This window comes from Nerophis lumbriciformis, linkage group LG38, assembly GCF_033978685.3.
Source record: "Nerophis lumbriciformis linkage group LG38, RoL_Nlum_v2.1, whole genome shotgun sequence".
NCBI classification, from domain to species: Eukaryota; Metazoa; Chordata; class Actinopteri; order Syngnathiformes; family Syngnathidae; genus Nerophis; species Nerophis lumbriciformis.
In genome coordinates, this window is record NC_084585.2 from 23,624,316 (window position 1) to 23,651,411 (window position 27,096).

The 27,096-nt window shown below is 41.5% G+C and overlaps 1 protein-coding gene across 2 annotated transcripts in view; it reads right to left on the reverse strand.

Moving 5' to 3' along the window:
* Positions 1-265: 265 nt before the first annotated feature.
* The window catches only part of srgap3 (SLIT-ROBO Rho GTPase activating protein 3), a 232,432-nt gene continuing 205,601 nt past the window's right edge, over positions 266-27,096 (reverse strand). Inside the window, exons 16-22 of one of the 2 annotated variants that reach the window (XM_061932646.2) lie at positions 16,313-16,418; positions 15,965-16,192; positions 14,254-14,327; positions 5,508-5,688; positions 2,301-2,450; positions 1,920-2,238; positions 266-1,726 (exon numbers count right to left, since the gene is read on the reverse strand). In XM_061932646.2, coding sequence (XP_061788630.2) covers positions 1,289-1,726; positions 1,920-2,238; positions 2,301-2,450; positions 5,508-5,688; positions 14,254-14,327; positions 15,965-16,192; positions 16,313-16,418 — 1,496 coding nt within the window. In that variant the 3' untranslated portion in view covers positions 266-1,288. Of the gene's footprint in view, positions 1,730-1,919; positions 2,239-2,300; positions 2,451-5,507; positions 5,689-14,253; positions 14,328-15,964; positions 16,193-16,312; positions 16,419-27,096 lie in introns of both variants that reach the window. The other variant, XM_061932645.2, reaches the window with a different exon arrangement.

Genomic DNA, 27,096 nt, shown 5'->3' on the forward strand with positions numbered 1-27,096 from the left:
ATATATATATATATATATATATATATATATATATATATATATATATATATATATACATATATGCACTTATACAGTATATGTCCATATATGTATATTTATATATTAATGTATGGATACATATATACATGTATACATACATATATATACATATATATATATATATATATATATATATACACACACAGGTATATATATATATATATATATATATATATATATACATATATATATACATATAAACACACACACACACATTATACTATATATATATATATATATAATCCTTATAATTATACATTACGAAAATCGGTTTGAATCGAGAACCATGTTGAATCGACAATCGATTCAGAATCGAATTGTCACCCCAGGAATAAGAATCGGATCCAATCATCAGGTGTCCAAAGATTCACACCCCTACCAGCTAGAAGAGAGCCTATGTTCTTGTCTACTGTTCTTTTTTAAGAGCATTAAGCAAAAAAAACAATTTGCACTTATGTATTTCTATTGACCTTAACAATAATTACAAAAAAATCTTGGTTTTCATTTGTTCCAAATAGTCAGATGAAAAATGTAATTGTACAAAGCAATGTTTTCCATTATAATATGCAAATCCAGTGAATTTTTCAAGACACCCAAATAAATCTACCTTCGGGTACAAACAAAGTCACTTGAAAGAATAAGTAGTTTCATAAATACAAAGGCCAAAAATGTATCACTTTTATTGAAGAAGCCTTCGTACTTTGCTTGACGTCAATGGTTTTTCCCACCTTCTTTGTCAAAGTGCTGGCACTCGCAACTTTCTTTGGCCCCAAGGTGGAATATTTTGCAGTCTTACTCAATTTAAAACAACTGAATACAAAAAGTGGGGCGTATGAAAACCAAGATTTGACTGTCATTTTAATAGAGGTAAACAAACTTTATTAGCTAAAAACATGCAAGCTTAGTACTTGCTTGGCATAAATTGACCTACATTCGATCATGTTAACATTTTAATGTAATAAAGTTTTCTTGGGTGGAGAAACTGCTATGACAAATAAACACACCTCAAACAGACGCAGCCTTTCCCCCGTCAAAAACAATAAGACAAGTGGCTTGCTTTAATTAGTGTTACCGTGTCACGTCATACCTCTTTGTGACATCATCAGCACCTGGTGGCGTCTGTAAAGCTGAGGTCTGCAGTTATTTTCCCGCTGTCCTCGTATGGACATCCTCTCCCTGAGCTGTTGGAAATGTCTCTGATCCAAAGCCCGATTTCCAGCTCCTTCCAGATTCCACCTAAGTTTTGCTTCTACATGGTGCCAGACTTGTCCGCGTCGTCACTGGACACGTTCAGGGCGGAGCCGCCGGCCGTTAGCATTTTATCGGTGGGTGTTATGGCCGGGCTGCCCACGCCGGAAGACCCGGAGCTGCTGGAGCGGTGTTGAGTCGGAGGGGGGCGCGCGGGCCTCATCGGCGGGGGGCGTAGCTGAGGGCCAGCGGCGAGGCGGGCCGAGAGCGTCGGCTTGAAGGTGGTCATCATCTCGGAGGTGGAGCTGCTGCTCCGGCGCATGGCTGCGTCCGGGTCCCGGATCATGATGGTGTGCAGGGGGCTGCCTGGTTCTGAGCTGACCGGGTTTTTCATGGGCTCCAAGGTGTCCAGGACCACGTCAGGGGCCTGCTTGACAGTGTTCTTACGCTCCAGCTCACGGAGCTCTTGGAGCGCTGTGGTCATGGTCTTCTCTATGTCCTGCTTGAGGAGAGTTGAGAACACTTTCTCATGCACTCTGAATCGTTATGTTACAGGAAAAACTAAGGAACCACTGAAAACAATATTTTTTATTTGGATCAGATAAGATTAGCAACACTAAATTGGCCCTAGTGTGTGAATGTGAGTGTTGTCTTGTCTCTCTAGGACTTTTCCAATGTAAAAATTAGCTCACCTCATCCAAAGCTTCAGCCTCCAGTGATTTGTGGTCCCCAAGGCTGCTGTGACGCGTTGCCCCTGACATGGGCCTCAGCGGGTGACCCTCAGGATAGGCCTTCCTCTCTGGGTAGTTTAAACTCCCTGCACTCCCAAAGGTCCCCAGCCGCCTCTTTTCTGGACTTTCCACCCGAGCCTTCCCGCCGACTGACACCTTGTGGGGGCTGCTGAGACAGGCGGTGGCCCGTGGGGGAGTGTCGGCCACTCTGGTCGGACTCTGAGTGTCTGCACCACTACGGCGGCGTGGAATGGCAGCTCCGTCGGAACGCAGTCTCACCCTATGGACGGGTGTCAGGTTACATTTATGGTATGGTCACGGGACAAAATCAAATGTATTTACCTGCCCATGACTCCTCCAAAGGTGTAATCAGGTGATTGATCACATGGTGAGGGATTATCGTTTTTAGACGAGCCTTTGTCATCCATTAAAGGCCCGCTGCTGGCTTCACTGTCTGCTTTCTGGCTGAGGTTATCAGAAAAGGTGTCATCCCTGAGAGAGACATAGTCGAAAGACAAGAAAGACAATACCATTGAGATCCGATATTAGAGAATAAATTAATACCATTGCTACTGATGGGTCAAACGATACAGGAGTATTGATGCAGGGAGTGATACATTGTCCCTCCATGTGTGTCATTTTAAGAAAAAAAACTGAACAATAAAGCTGTTGTGTCATTTTGACTGTAAAGCAGCAAACAGAGTTTACAGGAAGTGTGGAGTGGCATGTTGCAATTCATATCGTTTTTGGTGGCCATCATCCATCTCAATGTAACTAAGAAAAAGGACAAGTTCCAAAGTATGGGAACACTTATAGATCCTATGTGTCAAAGTCAAGGCCCGCGGGCCGGATCTGGCCTGAATTACCTATGGATGGTATTTGATTAATATTACAAAACCCGTTTCCATATGAGTTGGGAAATTGTGTTAGATGTAAATATAAACGGAATACAATGATTTGCAAATCATTTTCAACCCATATTCAGTTGAATATGCTACAAAGACAACATGTTTGATGTTCAAACTGATAAACTTTTTTTTTGTTGTTGCAAATAATCATTAACTTTAGAATTTGATGCCAGCAACACGTGACAAAGAAGTTGGGAAAGGTGGCAATAAATACTGATAAAGTTGAGGAATGCTCATCAAACACTTATTTGGAACATCCTACAGGTGTGCAGGCTAATTGGGAATTGGTGGGTGCCATGATTGGGTATAAAAACAGCTTCCCAAAAAATGCTCAGTCTTTCACAAGAAAGGATGGGGCGAGGTACACCCCGTTGTCCACAACTGCGTGAGCAAATAGTCAAACAGTTTAAGAACAACGTTTCTCAAATTGCAATTGCAAGTAATTTAGGGATTTCAACATCTACGGTCCATAATATCATCAAAAGGTTCAGAGAATCTGGAGAAATCACTCCACGTAAGCAGCATGGCCGGAAACCAACATTGAATGACCATGACCTTAGATCCCTCAGGATCGAAGGTCACAGGTTTTTGTATCAAAAACCGACATCAATCTCTAAAGGATATCACCACATGTGCTCAGGAACACTTCAGAAACCCACTGTCAGTAACTACAGTTGGTCTCTACATCTATAAGTGCAAGTTAAAACTCTCCTATGCAAGGCAGAAACGTCGTCGGCTACGCTGGGTCTGAGCTCATCTAAGATGGACTGATACAAAGTGGAAAAGTGTTCTGTGGTCTGACGAGTCCACATTTCAAATTGTTTTTGGAAACTGTGGACGTCGTGTCCTCCGGACCTAAGAGGAAAAGAACCATCCGAATTGTTTTAGGCGCAAAGTTGAAAAGCCAGCATCTGTGAGGGTATGGGGGTGTATTAGTGCCCAAGACATGGGTAACTTACACATCTGTGAAGGCGCCATTAATGCTGAAAGGTACATACAGGTTTTGGAGCAACATATGTTGCCATCCAAGCAACGTTACCATAGACGCCCCCTGCTTATTTCAGCAAGACAATGCCAAGCCACGTGTTACATCAACGTGGCTTCATAGTAAAAGAGTGCGGGTACTAGACTGGCCTGCCTGTAGTCCAGACCTGTCTCCCATTGAAAATGTGCGGCGCATTATGAAGCCTAAAATACCACAACGGCGACCCCGGACTGTTGAACAACTTAAACTGTACATCAAGCAAGAATGGGAAAGAATTCCACCTGAGAAGCTTAAAAAATGTCTCCTCAGTTCCCAAACGTTTATTGAGTGTTGTTAAAAGGAAAGGCCATGTAACACAGTGGTGAACATGCCATTTCCAAACTACTTTGGCACGTGTTGCAGCCATGAAATTCTAAGTTAATTATTATTTGCAAAAAAAAAAATAAAGTTTATGAGTTTGAACATCAATTATCTTGTCTTTGTAGTGCATTCAACTGAATATGGGTTGAAAATGATTTGCAAATCATTGTATTCCGTTTATATTTACATCTAACACAATTTCCCAACTCATATGGAAACGGGGTTTGTAGAACCGGCCTGCAGGCTACAGCCGCCTGCTGCTGTTTTGCACGCAACAATATTCCATCAGTGTTGGCGCTAGGAATCTTACAAAATGGGGTCACAGGGACACCATCAAGTCATAAAAATGGGGTACCACAGTACATTTTTGGAGTCCCACAAATGATAAATGTATGCATTATCCTGTTATATCTCACATTCTATATTGTGTTTTGGAAAAAGGTTGTCATAAACGTTAAGTCACAAAAAAAATAAAACAAAATAAAAAAATTTTTTATGCATATGTAAATTTATTCAGTTATAAACATTCATTCACTTTCTTCTTTCCTTCATGGATCTAAACTTTATCGCTGACGGTATTTTGTTTCTACATTTGTATTGTAATATTTTCAAAATGTGTTTTTTCTATTTGGTCAATGTAAGACAAAGAAAACAATCTGAAGTTGTCTTTATTTTTTAGTTTTAATGCCATGATTTCAATAGTCCAGCCCGCGTGTGCACAGATTTTTCTCCATGCGGCCCCGGAGCTAAAACGAGTTTGATACCCCTGCTATAGATAGACAGACAGACAGATAGATATGAACTTTATTAATCCCTTGGGAAGGTTCCCTCAGGGAAATTCAAATTCCAGCAGCAGCAGGTGGCACCAACATAGAGGAAAAAGCTCTCAAAGAGAAATATAAATAAAATATGTACAAATACCAATACTAAAAATAAGCATTTCTATATGTACAGGTGAATATACACAGTAGCTCCAAAAAAGGTAAATGTTTTTATTTTCCTGTTTTGTTATATTACTTCTTCCACAGCTATTTGTTTACCAAAATATATATATATAAGCTTTTAACTGTATTTTTATGTCAAATGTATTAAATCCAGCAAATGGCGCCACCAACACCAACACAGTATCAGTGCAGTGTCAATACAGCAAATGAGTGTGCCACACACTCACTCAGGCATCATTTACCCATTTTTTAAATCTTTCTTGTAACTCCTACTTACCTCTCTCAAGCATAATGCTGTCATTATATTATGACTCTTACACAAGGCACACCAATTTAAAAACATGTTACTTACATATCTTGCACCACAATGTATTGATGAGGGATCAGACCATCCACACCATTGTGTCGACCCTCCCACCAATCCTCAGACGCTCTGTGATAGAGCAGCAGAGATGCTCCTTTCTTGAAGGACAGCTCTCTCGGACTGCGGCCCACGTAATCAAATTTAGCGATGGCCTCGATTTGTTCAACCTCTGAAAAATAAAAACAAATAACTCTTGAAATGATGCTCATTCCTAGTATTTTGATCAATAATTATTTAATGAATATGAATAATTAAAGTAAATCAACTATTTATAATGTAATAATTTCATTACAGTAATAAAAACAAAATTAAAAATACAATGACATTAAAAAAGGTTCATAAAATTAATGATCATGTGTCTGAAACACAGATGTGAAATATAATATGAAAAAGGTTTAGTTAAAATTGTTTTAAGTATTTAAGATTTTACACGACTGAATAGGGAACCAAAGTATCAAGTTATGTAATTTGGCAACTCAACCAGTGGAGGTCAGTAATGGTCTAGTTTGAGTTCTCTAGTCTAATTTTTTTCATAAATGAAAAGTGAATTTTCATTTATGAAGAACCAATAAAAAGGACAAATATTGTTCGTTAATATTACCTAAAGAGGCTGTTTGCAACATGTACACAGTGTCTAGAGGGCTTGCTCTCCAATGTATTTTAAACAGTAAACCCCGCCCTCTTCTGGCTTCTAGGACGTAATGACGTACCTAAGTACGTACGTACGTACGTACGTACGTAACTGCCGTGAACACCAATAATTATTTTCGTGCCGGTAAAACATTTCTAATTATAGAAACTTTGTAATTGTGAAAATATTAACCGTTTTAAGAAAAATGTGTTCTGTTGTTCTAATGGTAACACAAGCTAGCCAATGGTGTTCTTGTTATATTTTATTCTTTGAAAAATGTTACTGTGAGTAAGTTACAAACAGCACCTTTAAAGTTTGTTGACATTTGCTTTCATAATTTCCAGCAAACTTGATATTTTTCTATTTATTTCAAAAGGAAATGTTCCTCATGATATTTTATCCAAAATAAAATGTAAAATATATATGTATAGCAATAGAATTGTATCATTCTATTTCATTGATTGATTATTGGGAACATTAATCTTGATATACTCTTGATATTCATTTTAGAAATATATTTTCGTCATAATATTCTATTTAGCTGATGTCAGATTGGTCTTCTCTAAATGCAAGAGAAATAATCACAAATAAAAACAACCATTTTGCAGGTTTTTAAATAATTTTCAGCTAAAATAGGTATTAGGGCTGTCAAAGTTGACTCATTAATATGTTGTGATTAATTAATAAAAAAAATTACTACATTAATCATGTATAAACGCATATTTGACTGCACAGGCTCCTTTCCTTAATGCCGGCGTGTTACCTGAAAGGCCGCTGCAGGTCGAGGTTTTGGGTAAATAAATGTTTCAAGTAAAACAATGTTTTTAAATGTTCAAATATGATGACATTCTGGCAACAAAATTGCACTTTTGTCCAAAAATTGGAGTTCAAAGATTATTTAAATTAAGGAAGCAAGTAATTTACTGCGGATAATCATGATTCAAATAAAATATGTTTGAAAATGTTCAAATATGGCATTCTGACAACATACCGTATTTTCCGCACTATAAGGCGCATCTAAAAACCACAATTTTTCTCAAAAGCTGACAGTGCGCCTTATAACCCGGTGCGCTTTATTACGATTCATTTTCATAAAGTTTCGGTCTCGCAACTTCGGTAAACAGCCGCCATCTTTTTTCCCGGTAGAACAGGAAGCGCTTCTTCTTCTACGCAAGCAACCGCCAAGGAAAGCACCCGCCCCCATAGAACAGGAAGCGCTTCACCCGCCCCCGGAAGAAGAAGAAAAAACGCGCGGATATCACCGTACGTTTCATTTCCTGTTTACATCTGTAAAGACCACAAAATGGCTCCTACAAAGGACAAGGATCCGGTTCATAAAAAGACGCAATCTCTCCATCCGCACACGGATTACTACCGTATTTCACAGCAACTGATATTCCTGTGAACTGCACTGTGGAACGGGAGCACGTACGGTGAATATTCGCACCACAGAGAATGAGAAGTCATCCTTCACTGTGGTTCTAGCTTGCCATGCTAACTTCCACCCATGGGGATATTCAAAAGGAAGACCTTGCCAAAAGAGACCTTTCCAGCCGGCGTCATCATAAAAGCTAACTCGAAGGGATGGATGGATGAAGAAAAGATGAGCGAGTGGTTAAGGGAAGTTTACGCGAAGAGGCCGGGTGGCTTTTTTCACACAGCTCCGAAGGCGAACACACCTTCACTAAGACGGGCAGATAGCGCCGGTCGACATACGCCAACATCTGCCAGTGGATCGTAAATGCCTGGGCAGATAGTTTCGGTCACAACTGTGGTCCGAGCTTTCCGGAAGGCAGGATTCACAGAACTGCTGCACAACAACAGCGACACTGAATCCGATGACTTCGACGAGGCGGAGCCGGCCATTTTTGGATCCCACGCTTGCGCAACTTTTCAATTCGGACACCGAAGACGAAGAATTCGAAGGATTTACGAATGAAGAATAACTTCAGAAGGTGAGCGCTATGTTTATTTTGTGTGTTGTGACATTAACGTTCGAGCAACATTATGTTGCTATTTATTGCTCTACACCATTTTGAATTTTACTATGTTTGTGATTGCACATTTGCGTACATTTTGGGACAGAGTTGTTAGAACGCTGGTTTTCAATATATTATTAAAGTTTGACTGAACTATCTGACTGTTTTTTTGACATTCACTTTAGCGCAGCGTTTTTTTGACATTCACTTTAGCGCAGCGTAGGCGCGGCTTTTAGTCCGGGGCGGCTTATTGGTGGACAAAATTATGAAATATGTAATTCATAGAAGGTGCGGCTAATAATCCGGTGCGCCTTATAGTGCGGAAAATACGGTAATTGCATTTGTGTCAAATAATGGAGTCTTTTTTTTAAAAAAGATAATTAAAATTATTTAAGCAAAGAATTTAATGTGATTAGTCGTGATTAATTGTAATTAGTCGTGATCACTCTTTTCTGAGCTGCCACCTTATCGTGGTAGAAGAGTTTTCGTGTCCCAGTGATATAGGAGCTGTGTTTTATGCCCCCTGGTAGGGTCTCCCAAGACAAACAGGTTTCAGGTGAGAGACCAGACAAAGAGCAGCTCGAAGACCTTTATGAAGAACAAAAAACGAGGACTCAGATTTCCCTCCCTGTAAGATCGGTGTCAGAGCTTGGTCCGCTTTCCGGCAGTGAGTCAGACCCGTTTTAAATGAGGAGTGGACTGCGCCTGGGCTGCTCTTTGTTACCAATTCTGTGCATAAATTTTATGCACAGAATTTTTAGGCACAGTCAGGGCGTTGAAGGGATCTGGTTTGGTACCTGCAGGATTAGTTCTCTGCTTTTTGCAGACGATGTGGTCCTGATGGCTTCATCTGGCCAGGATCTTCAGCTCTAACTGGATCGGATCGCAGCCGAAAGTGAAGTGACTGGGATGATAATCAGCACCTCCAAGTCCAAGTCCATGGTTCTCACTCGGAAAAGGTTGGAGTGCCATCTCCTGGTTGATGAGGAGATTTGCCCCAAGAAGAAGAGTTCAAGTACCGGTACCTCAGAGTCTTGTTCACGAGTGAGGGAAGAGTGGATCGTGAGATCAACAGGCAGCTCGGCGTGGCATCTGCAGTGATGCGGACCCTGTATCAATCCCTGTTGTGGTGAAGAAGGAGCTGAACTGAGCCAAAAGGCAGAGCTCTCAATTTACCGGTCAATCTAAGTTCTCATCCTCACCTATGGTCACAAGCTTTGGGTTATGACCGAAAGGACAAGATCACAAGTACTAGCGGCCAAAATGAGTTTCCTCCTTAGAGATAGGGTGAGAAGCTCTGTCATTCGTGAGGAGCTCAAAGTAAACCCGCTGCTCCTCCACATCGAGAGGAGCCAGATTACCGGTAGGTGGTTTGGGCATCTGGTCAGCATGCCACCTGGACGCCTTCCTGAGAAAGTGTTTAGGGTACGTTTCACTGGTAAGAGGCCACGGGAAAGACCCATGATATGTTGGGGAGACTATATATGAATAATTGGTTAATGCTTTTTAAATTAATTTTAGAAAGTAATTTTCCTCATTTTAAGTTAAAGTACCACTGGTAGTTGCACACACTAGGTATGGTGAAATTACCCTCTACATTGGACCCATCCCTTGATCCACACCCTGGGAGGTAAGGGGAGCAGTGAGCAGCAGTGGTGGCCACGCACAAGAATCATTTTTTGGTGATTTAACCCCCAATTCTAACCCTTGATGCTGAGTGGTAATGGGTCCCTTTTTTGTAGTCTTTGATATGACTCAGCCGGGGTTTGAACTCACGACCTACCGATCTCAGGGCGGACAATCTAACCACAAGGCCACTGAGGAGGTTTAGCAGACATGTTTTCTCTAAACGGTGTAGATTAATCACAATTAAATTAGAACTAATTCTACACATTGCACATATTATTAGCGATTTATTAACAGCAAAAATAGCATTTTGTCATGTTCTTCCAAAATTTCCAGTTAAAGAAAAATATATACAAAGTAGTATAATTGTATTATCGTATAAAATATAATTTTCTGGACTGATTATTGTGAAAGTAAATCTTTTTTTTCCATTTTAGAAGGAATTGCCCCTCTTGATATATTTATTTAGTTGACATGTCGGGATTTCATAAACTGCAAATAGATTAATTACACATAGTCAACAATCAATTCAACCCAAAATGTGGCCACAATATGAAATGTAGATAATTTTTTCAGAGTTTGTATCCAACAAGTGACATTTGCTGTCATTTCCGCATGAGGAGAAGACAAGAAATGAGGACTGATGAGGTTGCTAGGAAAGATGCTATCATGTGATTTCATCATGTGATGCAGTTTTGCCTTGACAGCAGAGAGGAACAATTATTCTGCAAAAGACAAAAGTCGCAGGAGATTTGCTGATAAATGCTTGAACAAAGAGCAAGCAAGCAGGGTGAGGTAGTGTTGGGCAGGGGGGCTAGGACTGTTTTAGTGGAACAACACACACACACACACACACATACACAGTATGTACTATATCTACAGTAGTGTGTATAGACTGTATATTTACAGAGAGATCAAAAAGGCAGTGTTAGATGTTAACAGTGTCTCCTCGGCCAGCCTTACGCTCCAAGCATCACACAGTCTTTTCAATCACAAGCAATTACAGTACAAACGTCTTTTCACCTTTTTGTCAAAGGCCTTTTTTAACCAAGTCAATTTGTACTGAAGGCGTTTTCCATTCCAACAAACATTAAACATATTCCCACCATGATTATTTGGGTTGCCAGGCTTCACTTTGAAAATTAAAAAAACAGTGATCAAAGGCAGTTCAATTGACCATGTTCATACTAGTCAAACATTAATATAATCCCTTACATACATTTATTTGATTGATATTTATTGGATATTGGATTAATGGGTCTTTGAAAGAAGTCGGATCTTAAAGAACCGTTCAAAAGACTGTCTCGTTAATATAGTTTGTTTGTTTAATCTTAACTGTTTTTTGTTTTTTTAATCAAGGAAACAATCATTAAGATAAGATGTATATAAGAATAATTAAAATGTACACAAATATTACTCTGTTTGTGGCAGTTATTCAGAAACATTGGCTATAATGCAATTTTTGTTTGTGTTTTAATTGCAAACATTCGAGGGGTGTAACAATTAATTGATATATCGATATATCGCTTTATATTCCTTAGATTCAACAACCGTATTTTCCAAACCATAGGGCGCACTGATGAGCGGGTTTAGTAAAGTCTATCTTCATACAAAAGGAGCACCGGATAATAGGGCACATTAAAGGGGTCATATTATAATTTTTTTTTTGGTTGTTCTTAGGTCAAAATGTTGCATAGATTATGTTTTACAGATTATCCTCAAATCGCTTTCTGACAGTCGCTTCAGGATGCGCCATTTTGTGGGCGGTCTTATTTATGAGGCTCACCTTCGGCATCGTCTTTTCTTCGTCATCTTTGTTGTAGTGGTGTAGCGTGCAAGAATGGGAGTTGAAGAAGTGTCAAAAGATGGAGCTAACATTCAGACTTAAATCAATAACGAATCAGCATCTCCTCATCCGTGGCTCACTCCGCAGTGTGTACCGTGAAAAAACGTCAGACCGGAACTCTCTAATAACTAAAGTTCCTTGGGTGAATAATGTAAACTCACTACACCGGTATGTTTTAGCGCTTTCATGGCGAGTTTACTGACAGATATAAGTAAGAACTTTACACTACTTTATAATACAAATGACAACAGCGGAGGATGAATGTTCCATAAAAAGAAGATAGAGAAAAAGAAGAAGCTTATCGACTTCGGTGTCTCCACGGACTACAAAGGCGGATGCGCACAAATTTCAGGACTTATGCTGATGTCAAATACAGATCAGCAGGTACCAGAAGGTAAGAAAAGTTGCTTTTGCATAATATTGCGAAACAAAACGCCAGATAATATGTCTTACCTTATACACACACACCATAATAATACTTGCATGTTGAAGCACAGTACAATCCGTCAAGCGGTGCGGATTCATAGCTTACCAAAGTCGTACTAAACATTTTGATATATTTTTGAGCGCCGTGTGTAATGTTCTATATTTTCAATGGAACATATAACATTTTTGTGTTGTTTACTTGAGTCATATTGCAGTCTACACGTATCTCTTATGTGTGACTGCTATCATATTGCAGTCTACACGTATCTCTTTTGTGTGACTGCCATCTACTGGTCACACATACCATTACACCTTGTACCAAATAAAATAGCTTCAAGGTCGGTAAGCACAACCAGAATTATTCCATACATCAGGCGCACCGCACCGGGTTATAAGGCGCACTGTCGAGTGTTGAGAAAATTAAAGGATTTTAAGTGCATTTTATAGTCCGAAAAATATGGTACATCGATGTGTGCTCGGCAAGTTTGCCTTTCAGAAGATAGATATCGATTCAACATCGTTTTAAATGGAAATTGATCGATTTTATCCACACTAGAAAAAGGAAAACATTGTATTTAAGAACGTCAGACTTTATACGGAGTTTAACACTTTTAATGATAAGGACGTTCAACGTTATTTAAGTCTGTCTGCTTGTCTGTGATGTTGTTGTCATCAGTCGGCAAAACAAAAATGGCTGACACCTACGGTGGCCGAGAAAGGTCACAACAAATACAAATGGGACAAAACAATATCATCAATTACAAAGCAGCAACTTTCAGCTACAGCACGATTGCAAAAGCCACAACAAATACAAACGCCACAACACAATGAAATAAAGCCGCAACACAACTTTAAGCCACAAAAGGATGCGACGGACATGACGGAAGTAGTTACTGCGACGTCCTTCACATAATATAATAATATTATATACACAAGTAAAACACATGGGCACACTTACATACATTTCCAACTTTGTTGCCAGAATTTGTCCGCTGTCACTTCCGTTGCGTCTTTATATTGTCATCTTTTGGTTTACCGGTACTGTTGTTGTGTTCTGGCTTTATGTTGTTGGGTTGTGGCGTTTGCATTTGTTGTGGCATTTCTCTGCGATCGTAGCTGTTTATTAAAAGAGAGTAGTAGTAGGTCAAACCTCTGCTCATTTAACCTGAAGAGATTTTGTTGCACTGATGTTTTTATATTAATTTATTTTGTATTTGTATATTATTGTATGTGTTACAGTATGTCAAAAAACAACTTTAAAAGTAGCAGGTAAATCTACTGTTAATTCAACCTGAACAGATGTTGGCTGCACTTTATTTATGATATTATTATTGTATTATTTTATGTTAAAAAATTAAAGCACAGCTAGCAGGTTAAAACTGCTACTGTTAAAATATTGCTTACTGTCTTTTATTGAAGATTGCTTGATTATTGAAAATGAGAGCAGAAAAAGTTTTCTCTTGTTAATTCAACCTAAAGTGTTGGTTGCATTTGCATTAGTTGTTGTTTACTTGCTTGTTTGTATCCATAATTCATTTATACCGAATTCCCTTACAAGAAATAACAATAATCTAGGAAACTTCACCTGCAGTATCCAGTATTTATTTCACAGTCACACTGCTTGATTTTTTTCCTATAAAGTTACTGAACCCATTTCAACTAACTGAATCTTTTCAGGTTGGCTCGTTCTGAATAAATGAAATTGTCCCTGAATCGTATCAGCAACCACAAATTCTGAATAGAGTCGAATTGTTGTTAAAATGAATCGTTACACCCTGAAATTGTAGGAGCATAACGATTAATTTTAGGGCCTAAAACATTCCAGGAGACGATGCCAAATTCCCATGCTTCGGGAGTGCCATCACTTTTTTGAATTTTCCCTCACACCAAAATATATGTTATAAAAAGTATAAACAAAACTAGAATACAAATTAGGTCGATGACTGTACAAAATAATCACATCAAAAAATTGTACTACCCTACCTGGTATGTGTACACTTCAACTACTACATATAAAAATAATGAAAAAAAAGAGAATCCAAGTAAAAATAAAATAAAATAAATACAATTGACAAAAACGATTTTTAAAAATGCATCAATTTATACTGTATGTAATTTTTCAATTAAAAAAAATGACTCTAATGCTGTTAATTAGGTATGACTAATGTTCTAGTAGCATGCGCATAAAAAAATAAATACATCTGTCAACATCACATATGTGCTCACCTTCATCGCTTGTATGTTGTTCAGTTCCATTGTCAACCTCATCAAGGGCTCCTGGCTCGCTATGGGGGCTGTCGCTGCCGAGACACAAGTAACATTAAGAAGAGAAATGAATAGCACAAGCATGTAAGGTCATTTGGATACAGCGTTCCCTCGCCATGTTACACTTCAAATGTTGCGGTTTCACGCTTGTTTTCCTAAAAATATATTCATTCAAATGTCATGTCACCCTTCCTTGCTTGCATATTTAGCAAATGCGTGCACATTTTTGGCTTTAATTAAGCAATTAAATGACAAAAATGACGTGAGTTTATATAACTACGGAATGTCCTATTGTCTACTATTATGTCTACTATGTTGGGTATTTCATGTTTAAAGGCCACTAATAATGTTACGTTCGGGTCCCGTTGTAGCGGGAATTGTGTTCTCCAGGATGCGGGAGGACGGGCAGGAGAACAGCTTGCAGGTAAGAGAAGTGTCTTTTAATCCAAAGCAAGGCAAAATTACAAAAAAGACGCAGTATAGCGTGCAGCGAAAAACCAAAAAGAAAATGATTAAACGGGGCTAGAACAAGAAAAACGCAACATGTTGTCATCAGCAAACAATGCAACCGTGCTGAGTGCACAGTGACATGGGCGGTAGCAGGTGGAACCAATAATCAAGAAACAAATCCAGGTATGAAACGCTCAATGCTCCTATCAACAGAAAAACGTAACCAAGGAACACCGTCAACATAAATAACACTTGACACCAATATTAGGTTTTGATTTTGCTAACAAGTTTCACTTAAATACAGAATATATACGTTTTAATGTAATACAAGTTTCATAGATTAGCACTGAGTTTACCGACATGAAAAGGACTTATGGTAATTTGAATTCAGCTACTGCCCTTTTGTGAAGTTGATCAAAAGAACTACATCAAGAGGTTGCCTATCAATCAATCAATCAATCAATCAATGTTCATTTATATAGCCCTAAATCACAAGTGTCTCAAAGGGCTGCACCTACCTACAGCCACATATATTAATAGGGGTGCACGGTAAATATCGGATCGATACGAGTTATGATGTCACACTCATGAATTCGATGACATAAAAAATTATCACAGACAACCAGAAAAAAATGTCAAACTCTCCAATGAAGCGAGATTGCCCATACTGTGCTGTAGGTGGGTTAGGGTAAGCAAATCAAGCGCTCCTTTCCTGTGGTAAACCTCCCCTGAGCTCACAGTGTAAACAAACATGGCTTCGATCGTGTGTTTCAGAGGAAGACTTTTCATGTATTTTTGCACCAAACATTCTGCAAATGAGAAAAACATCACCCTTTAACACATCAAACCTTGTCAGCTACCTGAAATGCCAGGATCACTTTGGCAGTTTTTTGGAAGCTTAGGTAGACAGTTACTGCTAAAGGATTGCCCCAAAGCAAGCTGCAAAAAAAGGTCCAGGGCTTGTTTTTTTTTCGCCTCGACATTTGGAAAGTGCAAAACTACGCCAGAAACGACCCAAGGGTTAAAGCGATCTAGGATTTCGTCATGGAACTGATAGCCCTTTAACATTGTTGACGATACCAGCAAACACAAACAACACGATAAAAAATACTACTGCACAAACTACAATTGAATCTATGTAAAAAAAATAATAGATATAAGTAAGTTATCGGTAATCAATATTGGCTTTGAGAAGCAGGAAGTAATGCAATACTTGACATACCAGAACTCCTCCCCCCCAGTCATGCACTTCTCATAAACTGGGCCATCCAGCTCCCGTTGACTGGGGAAGATGACTTCATTGTGGATGATGACGGTCTTGATGACCTCGTTAACGTGTGCCTGGCAAGACACGGGATCCTGGCTGTCCGGGATGGGCATTAAAGTGGGCCCAAAGCAGATGGCCAAGTTGTACGGATCCATCATATTCTCGTCACTGTACTGGGAGAGACTGGGACACGAAGACATGCCCTTTACATGCAAACAAAACAACAAGGGGAAGGAAGTCTCCCTGAGAGCCAGTGTCCTCTGCAATGGACATTTGTGTTTTCAATAAAAGGCACAAACTCACTGATTGAGAAAAGCAAAGAGGTATCTCATGACAATGATGATGGTCCGAGGCAGAGTCACAATAATCTGCTGGATGTGATGAGCTCGCTCTGCACCTGACTCCAGCTCTGGAATAGAGGACAGAAAACACCATATTATGTACGATTTAACAAAATATTCTTTATTACTTTTGCCAAAGTGGGATTCATTTAATGGAATATGCACAAAAAGCGTGTGACGGGTCCTGGCATGCATATTTTTTACAGTGTTACCCAAATATAAGACAACCCTAAACTTTTTTTTTTTAAATATCAGTAAAATATCATTGATCATATTCATCATAAAATTACCATCATAACTCTTTCTGTTTGCCAACTTGCTCACAGCCTTTGGGATACAGTGCAACCTTGATTTTCATACGCTCCAGTTTTCAACAAAAAGTATTGCTAAAATTATGTCTCGGTCATCATCTGTGTGCCGGTGTAACATTTTGCTGAATAAGTGCTGAGGACGTAAGGATAAAAATGTCATATCACAGTTATTGTGACCAAAATTATCACGCTTATTAATATTATCACAGTATTGTTGAATGTGTTTAAAAAGTTTTATGAAGAAAAATAAAATAAAGAGACACACAATTTATTTTCCTTAGCAGAATAAACAATAAATATTGCTCTGGCTTCTTAAGAGCCTTATCATTTTATTAGAGTTTTTGACTATGTTTTATTTGAGTTTTTGACAATTTTAATTTGTAAAGATTTTAGTGATTACGTATATAATGGGAAACAAGATGTGACGTTTGCGAACTAATCAATCCTTTTGAACGGCCCCTTTATGTGAACTATGTACAGTCGTGGTCAAAAGTTGACATACACTTGTTAAGAACATAATGTCATGGCTGTCTTGAGTTTCCAATCATTTCTACAACTCTTATTTGTTTGTGATAGAGTGATTGGAGCACATACTTGTTGGTCAAAAAAAAAACATTCATGAAGTTTGGTTCTTTTATGAATTTATAATGGGTCTACTGAAAATGTGACCAAATCTGCCGGGTCAAAAGTATACATACAGCAATGTTAATATTTGGTTACATGTCCCTTGGCAAGTTTCACCGCAATAAGGCGCTTTTGGTAGCCTTCCATTAGCTTCTGGCAAGCTTCTGGTTTAATTTTTTGACTACTCCTCTTGACAAAATTGGTGCATGTGTTGGTTTACTGACATGGACTTGTTTCTTCAGCATTGTCCACACGTTTAAGTCAGGACTTTGGGAAGGCCATTCTAAAACCTTAATTCTAGCCTGATTTAGCCATTCCTTTACCACTTTTGACATGTGTTTGGGGTCATTGTCCTGTTGGAACACCCAACTGCGCCCAACCCCAAATTCTTTAGGTTGTCCTAAAGAATTTGGAGGTAAACTTCTTTTTTCATTGCCCCATTTACTCTCTGTAAAGCACCAGTTCCATTGGAAGCAAAACAGGCCCAGAGCATAATACTGACACCACCACGCTTGACGGTAGGAATCGTGTTCCTGGGATTAAAGGGCTCACCTTTTCTCCTTCAAACATATTGCTGGGTATTGTGGCCAAACAGCTCAATTTGTGTTTAATTTGACCACAGAACTTTCCTCCAGAAGGTCTTCTCTTTGTCCATGTGAGGTCAGCTGGTCCACAGTTCCACGACTAGGACGAAAACCACACTGCTCCTCCTGAATCCGAGGCTCGACTATACGGCGTAGCCTCCTGATCTGAACACAGATATTCAACGAAAGAGATGCGCCTGTCTTCAAATCTTACCGCAAGCTTTATAATCTGCACGATCTCTCCCAGCTAATAACACTACCCATAAGGGTGTGTGATTCCACCCAATCAACCATAGATCTCATTCTCACATCAGACCGGCCAAACATAAAAAATAGTGGGTCATGATCTGTGGTCTTAGCGACCACTATCTAACCTTCTGCACCCGCAAAATAACTAAACTCAAAGCCAATGGCCACATAACAGCTCAATCCAGATCCCTTAAAACATACTCCAGTGATAATTTCAACCTTAAATTAGGCGAGTGGGACTGGTCCCCTGTGCTCACGAGCAACCTGGTCGATGATGCTTGGGATCGCTTCAAAACAGCGTTCCTAGCGATACTAAATGATATGGCTCCCGTGAGAACAGTCAGGATCAAAGCCCGCTCTGAACCATGGATGAATCCGGACCAATTAGCTGCCATAAAAGACAGAGACAGAAAATACTGTGAATATCAAAAGTGTAAAACCGAAGTAGATAATCAACCCAATAATAACCTCAAATCACGCCTTACAACACTCAAAAAGCAATGCAATAAATTAAGAAATAAGGCGACCAACCTGACTAAATCCTTAAAAAAAAATGACATTAACGACAAAATAGAGGAAAACACAAACAAGCCACGTGAGCTCTGGAAAAGTCTCAACAACCAGCTTCCTGGATGTAGCCAGAAACTCAAAACCAGGCTCACCAATATCAATATCAAGAAGGGCGACTCCCTCATTACAGACAAAATGGAGGTAGCAAGCAGACTTAACACCTTTTTCACCAGCATAGCCACAACTCTAGTGAACAAGCTGTCCCACCACTCTGGTCGTTTAGGTGTTGAACACATTAAAGCTTACTACAGAAAGCTAGGAGTATTCAACAACATTTTCAAATTAGAAATCGTCTCAGCTGACGAGGTGCTTAAAAAATTGAGCGCACTCCAGCTAAACAAGGCCACCGGCCTTGACAATATCCCCTCCAGATTCTTCAGGGACTCTGCCACCACCATTGCCCCAATCATTACACACATAATAAATCTCTCAATAAAACAAGGCCTAGTACCAAAAGATTTCAAGATAGCAAGAGTAACTCCTCAATTTAAAAAAGGTAGCAAATGAGAACCTGGTAACTACCGACCTGTTTCTATTCTCAGTTCCATTTAGAAAGTTATGGAAAAAATTGTTTATGAACAGGTCGATACATACCTTGCCACTAATAAATTCATGTACAAATTCCAATCCGGCTTCAGAACTAACCGCTCCACTGACACATGCCTTCTCTATCTGACCGACCACACCAAACATGAGGTGGACGCGGGCAAATACTGCGGCATGGTCATACTGGACCTTCAGAAGGCCTTTGACACTGTTAACCACGCTATACTGTTGGATAAGCTCAGAGCAATCACATTTGATAAAACCTCATCGAGCTGGATGCAATCTTACTTGGAGGGGAGGAAACAGGTGGTAGAGGTGAACGGCACCGGCCCCCCCACGCCCCCTTCTCAGTAAGCTGTGGAGTCCCCCAAGGCAGTATATTAGGGCCTTTACTGTTCCTAATATACGTAAATGACATGTCATCAGCATGCGACTGTGAATTGTTCCTGTTTGCGGATGACTTGGCCCTGCTGGTATCCGGCAAGGACAAGTCACATGTGGAAAAAATCCTCAGTGCTGAACTCCTTAGTATTTGCACCTGGCTCGCTGACAATAAACTATCCATACACTTAGGTAAAACGGAATCCATCCTATTTGGGTCCCAAATCAATCTCAAGAAAGTCAGTGACTTCACTATAAAAGTGGGTGACATTGTTATCACCAGAAAAGATGAGGTCACCTACCTAGGTTCCATTCTAGAGGCTATAAAATGGCAACCAAGGTAATCAGAAAGGTCAACCAAAGAATGGGATTTCTCTACAGAATCTCCTCTCTGGTCAACAAAAGCACCTTGAAGATTCTAGCGAGAACTCTCGTTCAACCCTTTTTCGATTACGCTTGCACCTCCTGGTACCCTAGCACCTCCAAAACCCTCAAATCTAGACTCCAAACATCCCAGAACAAGCTAGTCAGGTTACTTTTAGACCTCCACCCCAGATCACAACCCACTTCTCCAAAGTGGGCTGGCTCAGGGTGGAGGACAGAGTAAAACAACTTGCACTGAGCCGAGTCTATAAAATCCACTACACCTCCCTGATACTGAAGTACATGTCAAACCATAACCACAACACCAGGGGGAGCTCCACAAACCACGTTAAACCCAGATTCCGATCTAACAAAGGTCTTAACTCATTCTCCTTCTATGCCACATCAATATGGAATGCACTCCCAACAGGTGTAAAAGAAAGTGCATCTCTATCCTTCTTCAAAACTGCACTAAAACAACACCTCCAGGCAACTTCAACCCCTGACTAAAACCCTCCCCTCCTCCACATCCCACCTACCCGGATTGTAAAAAACCAAATGTAAATAATCAACTGTATTTCTAATGTATATACTTGTTCTTAGGCTATCTGAACTCACTATGTTCTCTGCTCGCTGTACATATCCTACCAAGTCAGACCTACACTGTTTCAATGTCCATTTCTCCGATTATGCAATTGTTGATGACTGAAGTGCTGATATCAACCGAACCCTCCTCATCACACCCCCCGGATTGTAAATAATGTAAATAATTCAATGTATATACTCTGATGATTAACCTGTGTGGTGACTGTATTATGATGATAGTATATATTTGTACCATGAATTGATTTACGTGGACCCCGACTTAAACAAGTTGAAAAACTTATTCGGGTGTTACCATTTAGTGGTCAATTGTACGGAATATGTACTGTACTGTGCAATCTACTAATAAAAGTTTCAATCAATCAATCAATCCTCTCCAGTACACCTAAACAGACCTTACCGGGAAGGCTAAGGAGTGTGATCCTACAATAGTTAGAACACACCCTTCGGTTTCCCTTCTTAACGAGAGGAACCACCTCCTGCCAATGCTGCACAGTCTTGTCGACCAAGACAGCATCCAGAGCCTTAAGGAACTCTGGGCGGATCTCATCCAACTCTGGGGTCCTGCCACCAAAGAGTTTTTTTACTACCTCGGCAACATTAGCCCCAGAAATAGGAGAGCCAACCACAGATTCCGCAGGCACTGCTTCCTAAAAGGAAGATGTGTAGGTGGGATTGAGGAGGTCTCCGAAGCATTACCTCCACCGATCCACAACGTCCTGAGTCGAGGTCACTCTACAGTACTCCATAGAGGGAATCCAAAAAGGGTGAATACTCTGAGCTGCTGTTCGGTGCGTAAGCACAAACAACAGTCAGGACCCGTCCCCCCACCTGAAGGCGGAGGGAAGCTACTCTCTCATTTACTGGGTTAAACTCCAACGTACAGGCTCTGAGCCGAGGTGCAACAAGAATCGCCACCCCAACCCGTCGCCTCTACCTGCTTGCAACGCCAGATTGGAAGAGAATCCAGCCCCTCTTGAGAGGACTGGTTCCAGAGCCATGGCTGTGCGTCGAAGTGAGTCCGACTCGATCTACCTGGAACTTCTCCACCTCATGCAACAGCTCAGGCTCCTTCCCCACCAGAGAGGTGATGTTCCACGTCCCAAAAGCTAGCTTCTGTAGCCGAGGATCGGACTGCCAAGGGCCCTGCCTTGGCTGCCGCTCAGCTCACACTGCGCCCGACCTCTATGGTCCCTCCTATGAGTGGGAGCACATTGGAGGGGGAACCCACGTCACTTTTTTGGGCTCTGCCCGGCCGGCCCCCATGGGGCCACCAGGCGCTTGCCATCAAGCCCCACCTCTGGGCCTCGTTCCAGAGGGTGGCCCCGGTGACCCGCGTCCGGGCGAGGGAAATCTGGGACCTTTAATTTGACTGTCCATAGAGATCTTCGAGCTGCTCTTTGTCTGGTCTCTCACCTCAGACCTGTTTGTCATGGGAGACCCCACCAGGGGGCATAGAATCCCCCGGACAACATAGCTCCTAGGATCATTGGGACACAAACTCCTCTACCATGATAAGGTGGCAGCTCAGAAAGAAGAATTACGCACAGTAACTTAATGATAATAATAATAATGGATTAGATTTGTATGGCACTTTTCTATACACTAGACACTCAAAGCGCTCACAGAGAAGTGAGAATCCATTATTCATTCACTCCACATTCACAAATGGTGGTGGTAAACTACATTTGTAGCCACTGCTGCCCTGGGCTAGACTGACGGAAGCGTGGCTGCCAATTTGCGCCGACAGCCCTTGCTCCCACCACCAAACATTCACACACCAGTGTAAGCGGCACTGGGAGAAAGGGTGAAGTGTCTCACCCAAGGACACAACGGCAGTGACTTGGATGGCAGAGGCGGGGATGGAACCTGGAACCCTCAACTCAATGCTTACATAATTCAAATTAACTTAAAAAAAGACCACAATATTTTAACACAAAGCTACTGTCAGAATGTCACACATGCAAGTCTTTTAAATGTTTTACTTGAATGCATGTAGGGCTGGGCGACATGGCCTTTTTTTTAATATCGCGATATTTTAAGGCCATATATCACGATACATGATATACATGTCTCGATGTTTTGCCTTAGCCTTGAATGAACACTTGATGCATATAATCACAGCAGTATGATGATTCTATGTGTCTACATTAAAACATTCTTCTTCATACTGCATTAATATATGCTACTTCAAAACTTTCATGCAGAGAAGGAAATCACAACAAAAAAAAAATCACTATTTTTTTCATACGGTGTTGATCTGGAAATGTTTGCCTCGGCATTTTGATGGTGTGGGCGTGTGGCACCGAACGGAGATGTTGACATGCTGAGTAAGCACTGTTCATTCTCTAGCAGGTGACTTTTCAAAGGATGCTACATTTAACAGTAATGCTACTTTTTGTAGCAACGCTTTCGCCCCACACTTGACAAATTACGGTTGTCTGTTCGATATATTCCCACTTGAAGCCAAACCACCGGCAGACCATGGACCCCCTGCTGTTTTTTGGGGGAATCAATTATTCCTTCATTTGTTACCAGATTCGCACCTTCTTTCTCTCGTATTACCGCTAGCATCACAGCTAACGTTACCCATGCTGCTACCTCTCTGCTCAAGGAGGGCGTATACGACACGACAGTAGTGGGCCTCATCTGTGACAACAATGACATGGACTACAGGGAGGAGGTGAAACATCTGGTTGACGTGCAGAACCAACAACCTGGTCCTGTATGTCAACAAGACCAAGGAGATCATCGTTGACTTCAGGAAGCACCAGTCCAGCCACGCTCCACTCTACATCAACGGCACAGCGGTGGAGATAGTAAGCAGCACCAAGTTCCTGGGGGTGCAGATAACTGACAATATAACCTGGTCCCTACACACCGGAGCTCTTGTAAAAAGAGCTCAGCAGCGCATGCACTTTTTGCGTTGGATGAAAAGAGCACAGCTCCCCCCCCCATTCTCACAACATTTTACAGAGGCACTATAGAGAGCCTGCTGACCAACAGCATCTCTGTCTGGACTGGAGCCTGCAATGCCTCAGACTGGAAGTCTCTCCAAAGAGTGGTGAGGACGGCGGGAAAGATCATCAGGACTCCTCTTCCTCCTATCCAGGAGATCGCAAAAAGCCGCTGCCTGACCAGGGCTCGGAAAATCTGCAAAGACTCCTCCCACCTCCACCAAGGACTGTTTTCACTGCTGGACTCTAGAAAGAGGTTCCGCAGCCTCCGAAGCAGAACCTCCAGGTTCTGTAACAGCTTCTTCCCTCAAGCCGTAAGACTCTTGAACGCATCATAATTAAATTATCCCCTCAACTCCCCCCAAAATGGATTAACTCGCTGGAATAAAAAAGACAATATAACATACATCCATAAAACGTGGACGCATGTGAAAAAGTGCAATATATTTATCTGTACAGTAATCTATTTATTTATTTATATATATTTATATATATGTATTTATTTTATATATATATTTATATATTATTTATATATATATATATATATATATTTATTTATTTATATATGCACCTTATTGCTTTTTTATCCTGCACTACCATGAGCTTATGTAACGAAATTTCGTTCTTATCTGTGCTGTAAAGTTCAAATTTGAATGACAATAAAAAGGAAGTCTAAGTCTAGTCTAAGTCTAATACGTATGTGACGTATGACGTGACAGTATGTGACGTGTGTAGAAGCTGCGCTTGCTGTCTGTGAGAAGGAGAGACAGGAAAGAGCGAGGAGAGCCTGTAGTGTAATGCCAGCAGCTAAAAGCAACTGCGTGAGAACGCATACTCGAATATCACGATAAAGTCATTTTCTATATCGCAGAGAGACAAACCCGCGATATATCGCGCATATCGATATAGCGCCCAGCCCTAAATGCATGCCATTTATTTGCCCCAAAAGAGTTTTATCTAAAGGATGGTGAAGTTTGCCAGTGAGCACATCAGTCAGTTTTTGCACTGACATATGAATTGACCTAATTACGAACAGTATAACAACCCACGCCATTCAGGTAACCATGCCCTGCGGCTAAGGTTAAGGAGCATTTGTGCGCAAAATAAATTGATTGATTGATATGCTAAGCTGCGCGTATACATGATTACTTTGACAGCCTTCCAAAAAGCAACTAATAGCTTTTGTGTTAACAGCACACAGGAAGCACTATTCTATCTCACACACACACACACACACACACACACACTTGCTTAGGCGGTCCATCGTAGTCGAAGATGACGTAGCTTCCATTTTGTTGCTCTGGTCGGTGGCTATCGTTGCTGGCGACGATGCCACTCCATATGACTATGAAGTCCGATCCTGGAACCACACGTCCTGCCACAGTGGGGACATGTCAGGCCAGGATCAGGGGGCTGGGATGGTTCTGGAACTGCAGGGTGGTGTCTTCGCCTCCGCTGATCCCTCCGGTGTTGGTTCCGACACTCCTCCAGATACATGACCCCGTCATGGCACAGCAAACGCCACAGCGATCGATTGGCTGCAGCTGTCTCAAGTTCGTGGGGTTTGATGTTGCACCTCTTCAATATCCCTTTCAGTTGGTCTTTGTACCTCAGCTTTTGTCCTCCGGGCTTTCTGCTGGCTGAAAGGAGCTGACCATAAAGCATCTGACGAGGCAATCGGTGTCCTGGCATCCGGATGGTGTGACCAACCCACCGGAGTTGTCGCTTTGCCAGGGTGGCCTCTATGCTTATGGACTCAGTGCGCTGCAAGATGTCCGTATGAGGAACTCGGTCCTGCCATGTGATGCCAAGAATGCGTTGGAGACATCTGATGTTAAATGCATCAAGGCAGCGGATGTGTCTGCGGTATATTGTCCAGGCTTCTGACCCATACAGCAGAGTTGAAACACACACCGCCCTGTAGACTGACACTTTCGTTGAGATTCGAAGGTGATTGTTTTCAAACACCCGGGAGCGCAGTCTTCCAAAGGCAGAGGAGGCTGAGTTGATACGAGCCTGGATGTCATCATCAACCTGGCATGTTGGGGTCAGAATACTGCCGAGGTAGCAAAACTGCTCAACGAGCTTGAGGGGTGTGCCGCTGATGGTAAAGACAGGGGGTGTAGGGGATGGGGACCTCTCCTGGATGAGAACCTCTGTTTTCTGAATGTTGATCACCAGACCTAGTGAGCGGTAGACTGATGACATGGTGTCTAGTGCATGCTGCATGGCATCAGGAGTGTGAGCGAGGAGTGCGCAGTCGTCTGCATATTGCAGCTCCTGGATGTTGGTGCCTGCCATCTTCGTCTTTGCCTGTAGGCGCCGGATGTTGAATAGGCTCCCATCCAGGCGAAACTCGATGGAGACACCACTATCCTTCGTGATGGACTGCCGGAATAGGAGTGTGGCTGCTGCCAGGAAAAGATTGAAGATCGCTGGGGCCAGTACACACCCCTGCTTCACCCCTACTTTCACGGGGAAAAAGGAGGACTGCTCACTGCCTACAAGTACACAGGCCTGCATACCATCATGAAACTGTTTTAGTATGTTGAGAAACTTGGGGGGGACACCAAATTTCTTGAGGATGCTCCAGAGCAAATCACGGTCAACTGTGTCAAAGGCCTTGGTGAGGTCAATAAAGGTAATGTAGAGGTCCTTGTTTTGTTCCCTGCATTTCTCCTGGATTTGACGGGCAGCGAAGATCATGTCTAGTGTACTTCGGTTCTTTCTGAAGCCACACTGTGTCTCTGGGAGGATGCCCTCTGTTAGAAATGTAAGGCGAGAAAGCATAATCTTTGCAAGTACCTTGCCGGCCACTGAGAGAAGGGAGATGCCACGACTATTTCCACAAGATGATTTATCACCTTTCCTCTTGTAGATGGTGACGATGTTGCTGTCTTTCCATTCTTGAGGCAGGACCTCCCTGTGCCAGATGGCTAGTATGAAGTGAAACAGCTTCCGCTTCAGTAGATAGCCTCCCTTCTTTAGGATCTCAGCCGGAATTCCGTCAGGGCCAGGGCTCTTGTTGTTTTTGAGGCTCCTGATTGCAGTAAGAACCTCACTGAACATGGGAGGGTCATCAAGGAAGGGAGAAAGCGGGAGATCTGGGAGTGCATTGAGCACTAATGGATCAGAGGGGTTTATTTTATTGAGCAGTGAGTCGAAGTGCTCAGCCCAACGCTCAAGAATTTGTTGTTTATCCTTGAATAACACGTGTCCGTCTGCGGATCTTACTGGAGCGATGCTTCGCTTTTGTGGGCCATAGATGGATTTTGCAGCAGCGTAGAATGCGTAGGTATTATTAGCATCTGCATATCCCTGGATCTCCTGGGCTTTTTTGAGCCACCACTCATTTTCCATGAGCCGCAGTTGTTTCTGTGTCTCAGCTCTGGTTGTTTTATAATGGTGGAGGAGTGATGGAGAGTGAGGGTTGGAGAGCAGGGCAGCATGGGCTTTGCGCTTGGCGTCCAGCAGCTCCTGTATTTCTACCGAGCTGTTGTCGAACCAGTCTTGATGGTGCTTCTGAGTAAAGCCGATGGTTTCAGAGGCAGCTTGATG